The 18,103-nt window shown below is 30.2% G+C and overlaps 1 protein-coding gene across 1 annotated transcript in view; it reads left to right on the forward strand.

Moving 5' to 3' along the window:
* LOC132942439 (putative fatty acyl-CoA reductase CG5065) overlaps positions 1-18,103 on the forward strand; it is a 52,604-nt gene that overhangs the window by 30,084 nt on the left and 4,417 nt on the right. Inside the window, exons 3-5 of the mRNA XM_061010816.1 lie at positions 5,198-5,452; positions 8,319-8,574; positions 10,956-11,148. Coding sequence (XP_060866799.1) covers positions 5,198-5,452; positions 8,319-8,574; positions 10,956-11,148 — 704 coding nt within the window. The remainder of the gene's footprint in view (positions 1-5,197; positions 5,453-8,318; positions 8,575-10,955; positions 11,149-18,103) is intronic.

Consider the following 18,103-nt stretch of genomic DNA (forward strand, 5'->3'; position numbering starts at 1 on the left):
ATCACGTTTAACTACATTAGCTTATGAACTAGAGTGAATCGACCTATTATGAAACTTGATGATAAGAACAGTATCTGTGTTTGCATGTGGGTTTCTACGATAGTTCAGTTTCAGTTTTGAAGTGAGCTATGAGCATTTTTAATTTACGCTCTATTATATACGCATATCTTGCTAAAAAATTTAACCATCGTAAAAAACCCTCATACAAACACACATGCTCTTACCATCAACTTGTAAGTTGATTCACTCTAATTTTTAAACTAACGGATTTAAACGTTATCTGTGTGTAAATTTTCTATGTTACGCACTTGTAAGACGGTGACAACAAATAGCCTTGTGCGTCCTCTTAAGCGGACAGTTAACCTAATTGTTTGGAAAAATCTTAGATTATTAATAAAAAAGTAAATTCACATAACCACACTCCTCCATCAATGTTAAATAAATATTTCTGTTTCCTATAATATCAGTGACACTACTTGTCCAATACAGATATAATTTATACAACAAATGCATTTAATATTATTTTAACCAACAGACAGGTTTGTTCTATAACAACAAAAAATCAAGAATGTGTTATAATTTTCATTGATTATAGAATACTTTTAATAATTGATTAAAAAAAACTGTTCATTAATAAATTACGTTGCTCTAATAGATTATACATTTTTATCATGAATCAACATGTCCATAAAAAAAAATTGGCACTCGTTGCGCGTTACGGGATAGCTATAGCTAATGCAGGATAACGTAGGTACGTTTTGACTTTCAACACATTACGCACGTGAACTTTCAATATTAATATTTAATTAGTACTTATCTCATGGCACTCTATACCCATTACCCATATCTAGTACACTACCAAACGTAGGTAAAGTACCTACATCACAAATTTTACATAACATTTATTATGTCATTTAAAAATAAAATCATTAAAAATTCTCTAAAATTGTACTTACGCCCGCCGCAGCAAAGTCACTTCGACAACACTACATATTATATAATAATATCATTTTTATTCACTGGCCGTTTCTTTATTGTTTTAATATATTATTATCATAACAATTTCAGTACCATTACCGTTATCGCAATTTGAGACTGGAAAACGAAAACTGTTGTATATTATTTCACATAAGTATACCTACTGTGAATTAGGTACAAACTATTAAATATAGTTTTACAATTGGCCGCCGACACTGTACAAATATATAATATATTTTATCTATTAGGTACACGTACTTAGGGGGTACTCTCATTTAGACTTTCTCGTGTCCGCTGTAATTACACGCGCGTGCTTTAAATACCGGCCACATTAAATTTCCGTTATCGGCTTGACCTAGTATAGTAATTTATTATATTATAATAAATTAAAAATTTAATTTTTTATCGTTCTATTGCATCATGACACCTACGCAGGGTGATTATAGGAAATATCTGATATAGTAAACGTTGTAAATCGATGTGGATTCTGGATAACTATTTTATGCGCGTTGTCGTGCTCTGATCGCAGAGATCTGGGCCAATATTAATTTGTTGATTTTTCAGGATAAATTATATACATATATATGCTCGTATTATAAGACGTTCGATCTGTTTTACAAAAAAATAATGTTTTAACCCTGCGACAGTAGCCGAGGTACGTTTTATACATAGAAAATAAATAAATAATAATTAACAAATTATATACGACATTTCCAACCTGCAGATATGGTACCTAATAAGACATCTTCGACTTATATTTATGTCAATTATTGTTTACTATCTATGTATACTATAACGGCTGTACTCACAATCCACGTAGGTATTTACTATTTGTGCAAGCTAACGAGGTCTGTAAGTATAATCAGAACATCTGCAGATATGAGGATAGGTTACAGTCGCAATTTATCGGAAGTTTATCATACCAGTACCCATGATAACCTCATTCGTGTAGGACAGCTGCTGGTACTATATAGGTGCCCTATTTTATATTTATGATTATTAAACTCATTTCTTACACAAAAAATTTCTGAGAACACACCCCGATTGGCCATTCGACCACCGCGGACTCGACACCATTACTAGTTTATTTTCGTGGTAGATACCGCAGGTTTTGGTTTTGACCACCATAACCATAACTTCAACTACGTTTACGATATTACATTAGGCTATGTTTTTAATACCTAGACTGTAGAGTATTAAGTATCGTCACCTAGCACGATAAAGCGACACGTGGCTGTCTACACTCCACGATGGTGTTCAGTTGTAGTTAGGTTCAAATAGCACTGCATTTTATTGAACACTAAAAACAAATGTATTAAATCAAAGGCTAGACGACCAAAAACACCGCCAAAATGGTCCTTTTAACCACTGTTCCCAGGCTAAACCGTTGCATGTTTTATTGTTTTCTATAAACACTGAAACACAATATAGATATCTATGAAATATAGACGTTTGCAGTTTTTCAAACTCATAACTTTCCACTGAAAAAATGGCGGTGTGGGTGGGGAACCGACTATATATATTGTGGCTTAATAGGACGCGAGTGCACGTAATCCGATCGCATCACTGTTATTGTGTATATAATGTATATTAGTATAAGTCCCAAATAGCAGTGGCGTCAATTTGGTATTTTCCAGACTCTCGACGTATTATTATTAAATGGTGGGCAGAGGGTGTAAAATGCCCATTAGATGCAAGTCAAGGACGAATACTATATATTATTATGTAGCTCTATAATGGACGGCTGAGGTGAAAGACGGCTAGCAATGATAATCAATTGTGTAGTACCTATCTTATTAGTGATGCAGTACGGTATTTTTTTAGTAACGACATAGTTACATGCGTTTATATCAATATTATCTCACGATCTCGATATCGAATACCAATATCGTATCAGTTGAAATAAGTTTCTTGAAGGTTTTGTACGGGTACACTCATAATAAAAAGTTTTTGAAACTTCATTATTTAATAATATACCAGCACAGTAAAAAAACACAATAATAAATGAAATAAAATACGTGGAAATAAAATAATAAAACATAAATTATATTTGCTATAGTATATTGATCTGATTGAATCATTAAATGTATTTGTTGTCAAAATGTAAACTAAAATGAGGAACCTATAATTCTATTCTATATTGCCTTCGATATCATCGTCCATCGATATGTACTTAATTACGTCGATACCGAAATTGTTTTGCATCACTAAATATTATGTTTAAGACCCGATTAGATATTTAGCAGGAATTAAACAACCACGCGATTAAGTAGAACGTGCGGTATAGGCTTTTTTTTCATTTTGTTTTCGTAATTTTGGCATACAATATTATATGTATTACCACGTCATGTTGTCTCGGGACCACGTGTCTAAAGTATGTTTAATGTTCATTGTATAAATATTGATGATCGGTGTCAGACGCACGTTTGCTGAAAGTTTTAAGTAAAGTTTGTAATGTTCGTAAAGGCATCTTCGAAACATAAAATAACGCTGACAAGCAGCACGCAAAACTGTACCTACGCATGACCAACTACTTAAGACAAAATTCAAAACATAATACTGTGATCATAATACATTATAAATATCGTTACAAGTTGAAAATAAGTATGAGGAAATTCATATACCTACTCTTCGGACGTGGGTACTAAATTCCTGGCTCGCTATGTTCAGGGTGCTGAGTGGGCAGCCGTGTCTCCATAATATAGTGTCATAAGAGACATTTATAAGAGACAATATAATATATTATTATGTATACGCCATCCCCAAATGTTAATTCAACAATGAGCGCAAGTGATGGATTTAATACTTATAATATAATAGGTATTTAAAAATGTAAAACATAAAATATATTTGTGCTGCGTACAATTAATTTAATGCACACCCCCCCCCCCTCCCCCAACCCACAGACCCCCAGATTCTGTATCCGTCCCGGATGTATGCGTACATACATTATGTAATGTAAACGAAAAACGAGGTACGAATCCTTTGTATGGACCTTTAATTGGATTTAATCGAAAACTCGTAACATTTTTATTGACTGTTGGGCATTGGCACATCGTGTATTAAACAACACCAATTTATATTCCTACACATATCACAGCTATAAAATTGTTTTTTTTTTAGTTTTACCCTTACGCGTCACAACGCTTCAGGTATACAAGGTGTAACAAATTGACTCGACTAAGAAAATAACCTGTTTTATAAAAAAAAAAATATTTATGTAAAATTATGTATAGACTATAGAGACTTACGCTACAAGTATAGTATATATTTTTTTATTTTTTAAAGTACAAAATAAGCAACAATTTTAAATTGTATTAAATTGTTTTGGAAAAATTCAAAATATCTAATTTGTAAATGGAATTTTTTGAAAAATGTTGAGTGTTAAAACATTTATTTTAGCTATGGAGTTTATTTTTTACAATCTTTTTAAATATCAATATTTTTGTGGAGCAAATTAATTTTAAACTTAATAACTTTTTCAAATTATTCTTTCGGACATAAGTAATTCTTAAAGTATTTATTAACCGTATAGTTTTCATAATTTTTTCATAGATTTAACTTGTATCTACTTTTCATTTTTATATGTCAGGTTTTTATTTATCAGTACATCCTATATAGTAGACGTAAACTGTAGTTTTTAAAACTTATACATCCAATCGTTAAACTTTTAATGGTCAGTACTATCAAATGACTATACCTACGCAGTTTCATAATCGATTTTACATTGCACTTATTTAGAACCATCGTTTTCGAGAATCTCTTATACGAACATTTATTAAAACAAATTAATGTAAGTCATTTTCCAAGCACATAATACATTGAGGATACAATATTTAATATTTATATCGATCAATAATTTAATTCCTAGTCCGCGACGTTATTATGTAAATTACATTTTAATACAAATTAATACAGTATAATGACTAATGAATAATAAAGAATTTAAGTCATTCATAATATTTATTATTTATAACTTTTCGAGTAAAGACCGTTTAGTGACCACGGAAAAAATAGTGTTACGAACACTTTAAAAGTGTTCCAAATAGGTACCTACTCGAGATAGTATATTAAGCATATTAATTTTTTTAAACTATGCGAGTCAATATTTTAGAAAATTTAATTTATTTTAAATTCTAAGATAATTTATAGGCACCCTACACCCACTTAATATCGTACTATTGTGTTTACGGGATGTGTGGTTTTTCTTGCTCTGCAGGTGTTCGATCGCATTCGGTCCGCAGACGACGCGGGAAAAGTGTTCGAGAAAGTGGTGTGCATCAACGGTGACGTGTCCGACCCCGACTTAGGTCTGAGCGCTGAGGACAGGCAAAGGCTGTGTTCCGACGTGACAATCGTCTTCCACTCGGCGGCCACCGTCAAGTTCAACGAAACCCTTCGCACCGCTGTCACACTCAACACGTTGGGCACGCGACGCGTCGTCGACCTGTGCCGGTCGATGCCAAAGTTGAAGGTACGTACCCAGCAGAGGACTTTGGAGCTAATTTTTTTTATTTCATTCGTCGACTACGAATTAATGACGAAAATTAATTGAAAACGAATCGAAAACGTTGTCTCTTGTACGGAATCTCCAGACAATGCATATAGGTTTTAAACCTTTAGTTTGCAGGAAAAAACAGATTATGATATTTATCTAAATTAAAAATCGGTGGCGTAAAATAATGTAATTTTCATATTAAGGAGATGAACGAAAAAATATTTCTTTGGTAGTAAACATTTTGACTAAAATCCGGGACAATTGAAAAAATATTGCGATCGTTTCGAGCCAACGCGAGCCAAAATAACAAAATAAGTGAAATTAACAAAATAACAAAAAAAAACTTAATATATAGTATGCATGACGTTTATATATACATATTAACATAAACTTGACTGGTTAAGGCCAAGTATTGAAGACAAGGAACATTTTTACTTTTATAATATTATAATTGTATTTTAGTGACGATCGTTCGTCTATGTCAGTATTACAACTTTGTCGATTATTGAATTCAATATTATTACCACAAATTATTAATACCTTACCTGCCTACAGCGTTAATGCGACGAACAGTTCCGTTTCCACTCTTATGGATCGGTTTTCTACTGACCTATAAAGCGTACAAATGCGTACAATCGAACTCCAAAGGAAAAATTCGGTCTCGGTGTAGCATTATAAAAAGTGGTTGGCCATCCAATGGAATGTTGTAACTTGTAATAGTAGTACCGGCTTCGAAAAACTTCGTGTCACAATCGTTTTCCGTCTCACGAAAGTCCCTAGAGGTGACGAGATGGAGCAGTTATCCACAGGGGCGTAGAAAGAAATTTCTTTAAACATTAATATATTTGTTAGCTAAGGCAATTGCCCCACTTTGGCTACGCCCTTGATTACCCTCCCCCCCTCACTAGGTTTTTATTTCTGTTGTCCCAAAAATGTATATTAACATAATAATGTGTTGATGTAATGTAATAATAATATATAAACTATACATTTTAGACCTATATATAATATGATATTATAATATATTATTTTATTAAAGTTAAGAGATTTATTTATAAAAAAAAAAATCGTAATTTATTTTTTAAAGTATCCTCCCCTAGAAAAATGATAGCGGACGCCCATGCTCTGTTTTATTATTTTTTAACAGATGCGTAATATAATATTATAATACCTTATAATATATACCTACTTATAATGCTTTACTTTTCGTGCTTATGTAAGTTACACCTTTGCCAGTTTTTCTCCTCATATTTGAAGGACACCTAGCTGTAGCTACAGAATCCGTACTGCATACAAATTTAAAATATTTTTCTTTCAAAGTAATCCAGTGATTTCTATTAATATAGTTACTATATTGTGTTCAGTAAACTTTATAAATGATGTAAACGTCCCGTTGCTTGCCACCCACACGAGCTCATGAAAATATTCATACTTAACTCGAAAGACATGAAATCAATTCGGTTACCTAATTAGATGTCTATTGTTTGATATTTTCTACTTTAAATTTATATCAATTGGTATGACATGAAGTATAAAGTATAAATAAATGGACACAAAGTATTAAAATATTAGTTTTTTTATTTTATTTTTCTGAGCAATTCGGTCCAATTACGTTTCAATAACATGAATATTTTAGTATTTTTTCTTTCCTAAATAAGATCCAGAATTTATAGTAGGAATATAATATGATTCCTGGTAGTTGAGTCCCCTCCTACGCCCATTCCACAATAAATACGCTACTGGGGTGAATCATATAGACCGTAATAATAGCGTTTTCCATATTAAGCACAATTTATTTTATATACCGTGGAAAAGGTGTGTGTAGTAAACTTACTATTGAGAAATAAGCACGATAATAATATATTAAATATTAACAGTAAAAAAACAATAAAACTAGAATTTTTGAATTGATATTGCTGTCATTTAAAAGGTTTTTGGATCGCGTGTTTCGGGAATAAAGCGCGTGTGGTCATGTTATACACGTGTGCGAAATTGAACGATGTCATATTTTGTTTTTGTACATTTTAAAGTGAAATGCAGTTTTGATGATTGCTGCTAATGCTAAAGTATTATTCAACTAATCATAATAGTGACAATCGATCGCATTTTTTTAAAACTTGAAACACTGTGACAGTAAACGATTCGGTGAGTGGTTGACTATCTAAACCTTCCCTAACCTAACAATTACAATACTTCACACTGACAATATTCTCACCTAATATTGACAATGTGAGAGTAACAACATTAACTTCATATTTTGATAAGCAACTCCTCCGTGGATTTCACGAGGCTCAGAATTCTGATGTTATGTATAAATAATATAGACGACATTGCTGCGTGGACTGTAAAACGGTCTCAACAACTATTATTTTTTTCAAATAAATTGCTCATCGTCGTCATATTTACAACTTATTTCAAATTACCTATACTTAAGACCACTATTGTCTCCGACTTTCAAACGTATGGCATTGGACAATTGTGTTCAACATGTTTCAGTTCCAATTTTGTGCAGTAAGCTTTAATAATAGAGTAAATGTTATATCCTATTATCAAACTTGACGGTACCTAATAACCTAAACATTATTCTCCTGTTTTTTTTTGTGGGTTTTCTACGATATATTAATTTTAGAGCGAGTTATGACAATTTTTAAAAAATAATATCTTATAGTTAAGAGAGTAGGGTTATACATATTCATAACTTACTCAAAATATCATAAAAAAGGTAATAACTACCTAATAAAATAATGACAATTGATCTATGTTATAGTATGTTTTTTAATAATGATATTGATATAATACCTACATAGTAATTAATACCTAAAATATAATTTTGTCGTCGCAGGCTATGATTCACGTGTCGACGGCGTACTCGAACGCAGACAAGATGACGATCCAAGAGTCAGTGTACAAGCCACCTGCCGATCCCGGGTTCGTGATCAACTGCTGCCAGAAGATGTCCGAGGACGACCTGCGAGAGATGGGTCGGCGGATGCAGGGAAACCACCCAAACACGTACACCATGACCAAAGCCATGGCCGAGTGGGTGGTTGCCGAACAAGCGGACGACATACCAGCGGCAATCGTGAGGCCCAGCATAGGTATGAATAATGGATCATGCGTTATGCTTGATGTATGTTATACATTGTTTTATATAAGTACCTAGCTGCGTCAGGGGCCCCGTTTGATTGAGGGGGCAGGGAAAGGAGCGAATTTTAAACCTTTAAAAATAGTTTAAACAGTCGAAAGGTAACTCAATGTTCACGAGGGGAATTCTACTTACTAAAAATGTCAAGTTATTAAAATCTTTATTTGTTATATTGTTAGGTATTTGAAGGGAAATTTAATTTGTTCGAGATATCGAGAATTTCAAGTTATCAAGGTTCGAGTTATCGAGAGTCGACTGTACTAAATATTATTATAATATAAGTAGATACAATCATAGGTGCAATAGCCCAATTGTTTTGGGAGGACTAAAGCCCCCCCCATAATATTTTCTAAAAAATTATATATTCTTAGTTCTAAGTACTGACAATTGAGTCGGGGAGACTTGGCCGACATTTGAGGGGACTAGGTCCACCTCAATTCCCCCCCTTTATTTGCGTCAAAGTTACCAATAATAATAATGTATGATGAGTGATGATAATAATTTGCATTATTATTATCTACCTACACATTATAATAGTCAATATTTTTAAGTAGGTACCTATTATTGGTACATTTAATTGTATATGATTTAATTTTTAATCATAATAATGTTCAACTAATGAATTAATTTATTACTAATAATTTGATAATCATACAGTCAATTTTTCATGATTATTAACTAACAACTAGGTAAGTAAACTTAAAAAAATGAAAAGAAAAATTATAAATTTGAATATTTACCTACTACTAAACATCTAAAATTATATCTGTACAAAAAAAAATTCGGGTTGATCACCTTCAAAGACTGAAAGACGCCCTTGACCAGTTACATCCCTGTAATGTTCCGGTAATCCTGTGCAGTGGCGTAACCAGGATTATGAAAGGGAAGGGTGAGGTTTAAGTTTATATTAAACTTAAGCTGTTTACAGTTTTAGTATATAAATAATAGATTAATTATTGGGGAAAAATGTAAGAAGAGGGGGGGGGGGGTAAACACCCAAAAAACCCTCTGGTCACGCCACTAGTCCCGTGTACATGACCGCCAACATAATTTTGATCACGTTGAAAAACTGTTATAATTATAGAAATTAGGATTAAGGTTGTAGTTATCACCTTTGCAGTTTTATGGAGCCTCGTTAAGCACTATTATTTAAGGATCAACAATAGACAATTTCTAATCTCCTCGTCGTGTATTTATATTTTGTTAGTCGTAAATGACTATTGGTGTGAGTGGGTAACGATGAAAGCCACTATCGTACGCGCACGTTCACATGGAAATAACTCGATAAAAGTATAAAATGCACTATAGGTACGAATTTTACGGTGACTTCCTTATCGTTTTGACAAAATTGAAATTAATTAACGTTGTTAATTCTGAAAAAAAAGATAAGCGTTCAGAAGGAACATATTTTCTATAGATCACACAAAAACTGAAAACACTTTCCGTTTTTAATTTTTAGTTTAATAACGATTTGATAAAATCCATATTTCAAGTTTTTATTAATTGTTGTTCAAAATTAAATTCAGACCATGTAAACTAACTAACTTTAATTTTGTCGAAACTTTTGAACTAAAATTGACGGTAGTAGCGAGACTTCTTATTAAAAAAACACACCTACAAAGAATAGCTTATAATTATGCATTATATTAATGTCCTAGTCGGTACGAAATGCCATCGTCCACATTCCACGGTGCGTTTATTAAATACAAAACAGCCGTTCGTTTTGCGGATTTGCACCAGTTAGGACATATTATCATTATTCTATAGGTAATCGAATGAATCACAAGTTTCACAATTTAAATTTCAAAGTAAACATTATGACTTATCCATTTTGTATAAGAGAGTATATTAACTATAGGTATAACAAAAAAGTGACAGCTGTTTAATTATAAGGAAAAAAGATTTTTTTGTACCATAAATTGTAAAATAAGTACTAAATGTTTTATTCAAAAACAGATTTGTCATTTTATTAAAAACATTATCCTTTTTCAATTATGATAAAGTGTATTAGCGCCAAAACGCACTAGAAGCAATAATAACAATTTATCTGCGCCTACATTTGTTTTTTAACATAATTTTTTTTGTAATTTATGCAATAACCAACAACGGCAATGATTTCGAATCACTTGTAAAATACTTATAAAATGGTATTTACATTTTTAATGTATCTACTTACAATTGGTTAGCTTACATTTTTCTTGGGGAATAACATTAAAACTGCCGTCTGTGGTCTGCTAGTAACGAAACCTTAAAAAAAAAAACACTGATTTAAAGGGTACTGCGACAGTATTATGCAACAAAAATGACGGTGCTGTTTTTAAATTATGTTCTCAGTGACCGCTGCTTGGAGAGAACCGTTCGAAGGGTGGGTAGACAACATGAGTGGCATCACAGGAATCATGATGGAGATAGGACGGGGCACAATCAGGAGCATCGTGTGCGACCAGAAACTCCGTGTGGACATCATACCTGTCGACATTCTAGTGAACACGCTAATAACGTCTGCCTGGCACACGGCCACATACAGGTAAATTACAAAATAAAATGCCCAGATTAGTCGAATTATTAATAATAATTGATAAGTAATATATGTCTAACAAAAATTGAGAGAAAAAACTGGTTCGCTGCGTCAGAGTAGCGCGCTGTTTGATTCTTAGTCGCACCTCAATTATTATACTTTTCCTTGTCTACAGTATTGGTATTTTGCATCCAATTTTAAAATGTAACCCTTCAAAAAAAAAAAAAATAATAATGATGATAACGATTGAGGAATCGTACTTTTGAATGTTGACCGTATCAATTTTATTTTATTACTTTATAATACTTATTTTAATAACTAAGCAACTTGTATTTTATCAGAACTCAATGATTAGATCAAATTGTATATAACGTTTGTACATGAAATGTTTTCAATTCTTTAATTGTAATACATCTTGACAAACAAGATACCCAATAAACAAAAATACCTAAGTACTTCTAAAGTTCTAAATAAATTAAACCGTCTTTATTATTATCAGAGATTTTTGGGTTTCCTGAGACTAAATTGATGAAATATTAGTATTATTTCTCTATAATATTGACTGCTATTATGATTAACGTTGGTATAGTAAAAGGAATTTCAAATCTTTTTTTTTTTCAATAGCATTTATAGTGGTTTCTACGAATAGATTTACTTTGCATATTATGTTGATTTCCCAAGGCTTCTTCTCCCTAGTTTTAATTCCATAAAATGTTCTACATCATTCAAATGAATACGCAGATATAGAAAGCTATTCCAGCTGAAGTTTTTTATCGCATTGTTACCATTTTAATTTATTCCAAGTTACAGGTTCTTTTTTAGCATTCGCTTTGCAATGTGGGTAGTATATTGTAATAAAAAGTTATTTAAAGTTTAAAAATACATATTTCTTACTATATAATAGGATGATTACGATGAATCGTTCGAATTAAATTCACCCAATATCTTGGTACTACCTACCTAGTTTTGTACTTATATGTGTAAGTGTCTGGACTGTAAACAAATGTGGTTGATTGTAAACCTCTTGATTTTAATAATCGAATCATTAGTATCAATAGAGTTGTATAATATGTTTTTTGTGTGGAGGTAGCCAGGGAGGCACTTGCTTACGATTTTCTCAAAGCCATAAAATCAGTTTTGACTTATGTAAAAAAACAAATAAATACGATATGGACTTATGATTTTGGTAAATAAATTATTAGTTTTCTCCCCCTCCCTAGTTTTTACTCAGTTACGCCACTGGGTATCAACATAATTTCAATTTCAATATTATATATAATGCCCAACAGTCACCGTGTATAGATTTACTATCTCAATGTTTTCATTAACTTATTCTAAAAAAATTTCATACAGACATAATATATTATAACGCTATCCCTACGTGCAATAAGATGATAATGAAATCTATGTGATGTCTGTTTTTGTTCTCAAAAGTGACATCACACCGTAACATCTATGTGCCATCATATAGATTTAGAGAAAAAATTATTATATTGCGATATCTATATTACGTCGCACAACAATTGGTATATGTGAATACAATAAGTATAGTTTGGTAGAAGTTATTAATTGGTGTCAATAGTTAATTATAATATGAATATGTAACTTCACAAAGAAGTTACAACGACTTTTAATATGTGAAATTCTAACTCAGTGTATATATAATATATATATACATACATATATATATATAATTTTAATATAATGTGATATTTATGAATCCACCGGGTTTTTATCGAAAAACTATTAATAGTTTAAATAATATTAGAAAAATTAACATTACATATTATATCATACATGACGTATAATTATATAATATCATAAAATATACACGAACAAACGATACCTATTGGCTATTGCTGATAAGTGATAAGGAAAAGTCCATAACAATTATTTTTAACCGATGAGCATTTCCCGTGGAATTTCAAATTGTACCATAGTGTTGTAGTATATAGCGTCCTGCGAAAGACTCGTTAGTCCTTTTGACGTTACTAGTCGTTACAGTCAGTCAGTCGTTAGTACCGTACTATTGTTATTTGTTATATTCACAGTCCCGAAAAAGTGAAAAACGTATTCTATCTACTTACTACATTTGGTTATATTGAAGTTACAAGTTTACAACGTATTAGTTTATTTTACTATAGTTTGTTAATTGTTATTTGTGGATACTATCTACTAAAACATGGCTTCAAAACATGTAATTATTATTTACTTTTACAATTCAAAATATTTGGTATTTTTTTAGTTAATATATTATGTACCAACCTATTAAGTTATTTCAAATAGGATGGCTAGGTTAATAAAATTAAAATAGGAGATATACAGATACTAGGTTACTATATACATTTATTATGGGCACGTCTGGCCACTTTATTATATAGTTTATGTATAATTGTATAAGCTTATCTTTATATTTGTAATTATTAGCTTAGATATTTCTGAATTGAGCTATCTATTATGTAGGCACCAAATATTTATGATAAATAAATATACATAAATATTAAATATTAATGTGTTTATACAAATTGGGCGTAGGTACTACCTACTGTATTAAATTTAAGTTGTACCTAATTATAAACATTTTAATATTTAGTTAATAGATCAATTGATGAAACTTACTATAAAGAAATTATCTTAAACAACTATGTACTAAATTCAACAAATTTAAAAGATAATTTTGTTTACATAAAAGACCATGGCATAGTAAAAGTAATAAATATCATTCAATTCTCAAACGGTATAATTAAAATTGAAGCAATCAAATATAACATATTTCCTATGTTTCAAAATCCTATTTCATCAGATATAATTAAAATGTACTATATACATGATATAATCCCAAAACCTCCTTTAATATCAATTGATATAGAATCAATAAAGTACAAGTGTTTTTCTTTTCCAATTAGTAATAATAAGTCAATAGCTATGGCATTGTTGCATACTACATAATGTTATTACCTATATTTTAATTTAATGTATATTTTATATAATAAACATTAAACAATAAACTGTAATAACTTGTATAATATGATATTTAGGTACTATTGAATTTATTTTGTATTCTTTGTTCATCATATTATATATTTCAATATCTAAATAATTTATATTGATATATTGTTTTTAAGATTTAATAAAGGTATTATTTGTTTTAAATAATGTTTATTTAAATTTTCTACATTAAATTCAATGTTATACGTATAATATCTAGTAGTGTATGTGGCCGTACTTTACTCTGCTTTTATAAGCCATAGATACGAGGTACTTACATCAAGAGTATATTATATTGGTTTAAGAGTACCTACTACGGTAGTACGGTGTAAGCATTGTGAGAGGCCAAGCATAATACTAATTTTGTGTGTCATTTCATCTATTTCACCTACCTACCTAATACATTATCAATAATTTATGATTATTGATTTTATTAGTCTTATAAGCAAGGTGCATTCATATATCATATAATATAGTATGTTCACTTAGTTATTTAAAACCTAATTTTATTCTCCCACTTCAAATTTAAAACTCCTACGTACTGCGTATACCACTGAAGGGAATGTAACTCACAACCGTTGATTTTAGAGCTGGTACCTATAATATGAAATGCACAAATTATCATTGCAATTTGAAACAATTTAAATAGACGAGGTTCGACTATAGTCATTAACTCAGTAGTGTCCCGGTAGGTTAGGCTTGTGGCTAGGTACGTTAGGATAGCAAGATCGATTCCCGGATCGGCGGAAATAAATTGTGGTCATTTGTACAATAAAATCGTACAAAGTCCGAACGTACTTTTTGAATTTTTTCACTGAATTATTAATAGTAATTTAAGTGGTGTAACGTTCCATAGATGACTAATTGCACATAATGAGATATCAATGTGACATCTGCAATAAGCATTTGAATTATAAAAATGCATTCCCTAACACTTAACATAGATATCACATAGTAGTTACATTGTGATGGTACTTCTATATACTTTTTGAGACATCACATAGATGAACTTCACAAAACCGGGCGTTAAGCGTCTGTGAGTTGTCACTGAGTGGTCACTGAGAAAAAATGATAAACTTCTCACTTCACAGTGCGACTGTTATGTGATAGATATGTAACTAGATTTTGCACACAGGGATATTTCTCTCGGCCTCCTCTAGCAGCTTTCATTTTCTTCCCACGATAATGACATATCGGACTCGACTGATTTTCTCTCTGTACATTATAGGTTAATTAATAAACATCGAAAATAATCGTCCTGCAAACTCCCATCATCCTTGTACTACTAGAAATATGAAAACATATTATATTAAAAACTTTAACCATAATAGAAATATGGACATGAGTCGGCAAAAGCTATAATCAACGCATCTTTATATATACGTTTCACCTACGATGAGTGTCTACAAACACATGTCTATGGTATTAGTTTTAGTGGTCCCTTGTCATTGTACGTATATATATATATTAATATTAAACAAACAATATTTTGTTCTCCGATAAAAGCACCGCGGCAGTCCGGCGTCGGTAATACAATATTAAAATATAATAGTTATATATTATTATTATATATTAGATGGTACCATTTTTTCTAGAAGCGTCCGTCCGTTATAAGTGCTTTCGGTGACAGTGTTTCAAAATCATCTATCCTCCTCCATCGTATTTATCCTCGAATTGTGATATATAAAATTACTACGTAGCTGCGAAACGTTTCGTGACGCTTATATTATATATAATTAATTGATAATTATAATATTATAATCGTTCGCACCAGAGACTCATATATAAATGGGATATATTAGTCGCGGATTCGGGTGCGGGGGATGACACCGTTATTAAAAGTAATTTTAATATACACACTAAAAACATAGAAATAAGATCCTAGTTATTTTAATACAATTAATGCATTTTATATAATTTTTAAACGTTTGATTTAAATGACAAAAAAAAAACCATAGCTTCCATATAGTGTAACCGGAAGACCCGAGACAAAAAAAAATTATGCTACTTAAACGTATGCCAAAAATTGTAAAAATTACATGGTTAGTAAATAATTTAAGAAATATACTAATGTTACGAAATTTCCAAGAATAATTATATTTTGAAAAAAGATTTTTACGTTCTAAATTCATTAATTTACTCAAAAAAAGATTGATATTTAAAAAGAATCTAATAAATATACCACTTGACTTGGATACATATTTTTATCATCAAAAATGTTCTTTTAATCACATTTACAAATTGACTATTTATAATTTTTCCAAAAAAATGTATATCAAATTTAAAATTTAATATGTTCAGTATTAAAAAATAAAAATACTTTTTTATTTTATACGTGTAACTGTAGCACAACTGACTATAAATTATAAACAAAAAAAAAAATTTTTAATAATGATTAGAACGAAAGTTATATTATCTGCCAGGTCTGTAACCACATAATATTATGAAAAAAGTATTAAAATAATTTATCAAAAATGTCTTCTTACGGTCAAACCAAACCTTGTGTTATCTTCCGTTTCTAATATTTTTAACCAGTGAATGAAAGGTTAAATTAAAAGCATTTAATACCTTTAGTTGAATAATGCACTTATGATCTTATGAATATTTGATTTATGTAATTTTCGAAATTTCATAAATAACCGCTAATTTATTACACGTGTAAAATATATTGTATCTATAGCTAAACATTTTTACTGTTACCAATGAATGAATCTAAGGGTAATAATTTATTGATACTAAGAGAACCTTAAATTATGAACGTACTCCAATTATTTTATGCAAAGCTGGAATTATAATATCCCTTTTTTAATTTGATATTCAGTACATTTTTGAAAAGATTTTTTAAGGAGTTTAATAGTTTAATATAGGCAATTTTAAAGATATTTAAAAAAATTGTAATTTAAAGTAAGCATATAATATATTTAAATGCCTTTATGCCAATACAAATTAACTCGTAGGTTTTCCTTGATAATGATGCATGAATACAAAATTGTTATAGACAATTCATTAAAATATTTCCCAAACACCGATAAAAATTAGAAATCCAAACATTTTAAGGCATATAACTGTTGTATTTTGAATATCATGAATGAAGTACCGCTTAACATTTTGGTATGTTTTATTTTATTTGACATAAAATGTACTTTACAAATGGTGAACATCGCACAGACAGTGTACAGACCAGACTAGTACTGATAAAACATTAATCACTTATAATCGTGAATTACAGTGTTACCTTATCATAACATTTTCCTTCTTTTTTTAAAAATATAATAATAATAATACAAGAAGAAAATAATAAAAAAAAATTATATAATAATAAACATAATTATACAAGAACAAATATATATATAAAGATAATAAACAAACAAATAGTATAATATGTAATTGCTTCATAATAATTATGGCTTATAAGTCTAACCGCTTAGGTTTAACTATCATTCTACCAGAACGAGTAAATTTTTTATCTATGTTTAAATTTAAGTTAGGTTGTGTATCAAGTTCATAATTATTAGTTTTAGAGGTGGTTAAAGAAGAAGCTATTAAGTGTTTTCTATTTCTTCCGTAATTACCCCCTTTTTCACCTTGAACTATATAAGATCTAGGATATTTACCAATTTGAATTATTTTACCATTAATCCAAGGACCATTTGGTACTAGTTTAAATAAAACTTTTTCACCAACTGTAAGAGGTTTTAAAATGTTTGTATATTTATTATAATAATTAGCCATTTTATCTGTTTTTATTTTTATTTTATTTTGATGATCACTTAATTTAGTTATTTAGGGTTTTAAGTAATCTATAGTAACAGGTAATTTTGTTCTAATTGATTTTGACATTAAGAGTTGAGATGGAGAACATAAATTTCCTTTAGGAGTGTTTCGATGATGCATTAGAGCCATATTTATGTCAGTTTTACTTTCTTTACATTTTTTTAACAATTTCTTTATTGATTGTATTGATCTTTCAGCTAAA

The sequence above is a fragment of the Metopolophium dirhodum genome, chromosome 1, assembly GCF_019925205.1.
Source record: "Metopolophium dirhodum isolate CAU chromosome 1, ASM1992520v1, whole genome shotgun sequence".
Lineage (NCBI taxonomy): Eukaryota > Metazoa > Arthropoda > Insecta > Hemiptera > Aphididae > Metopolophium > Metopolophium dirhodum.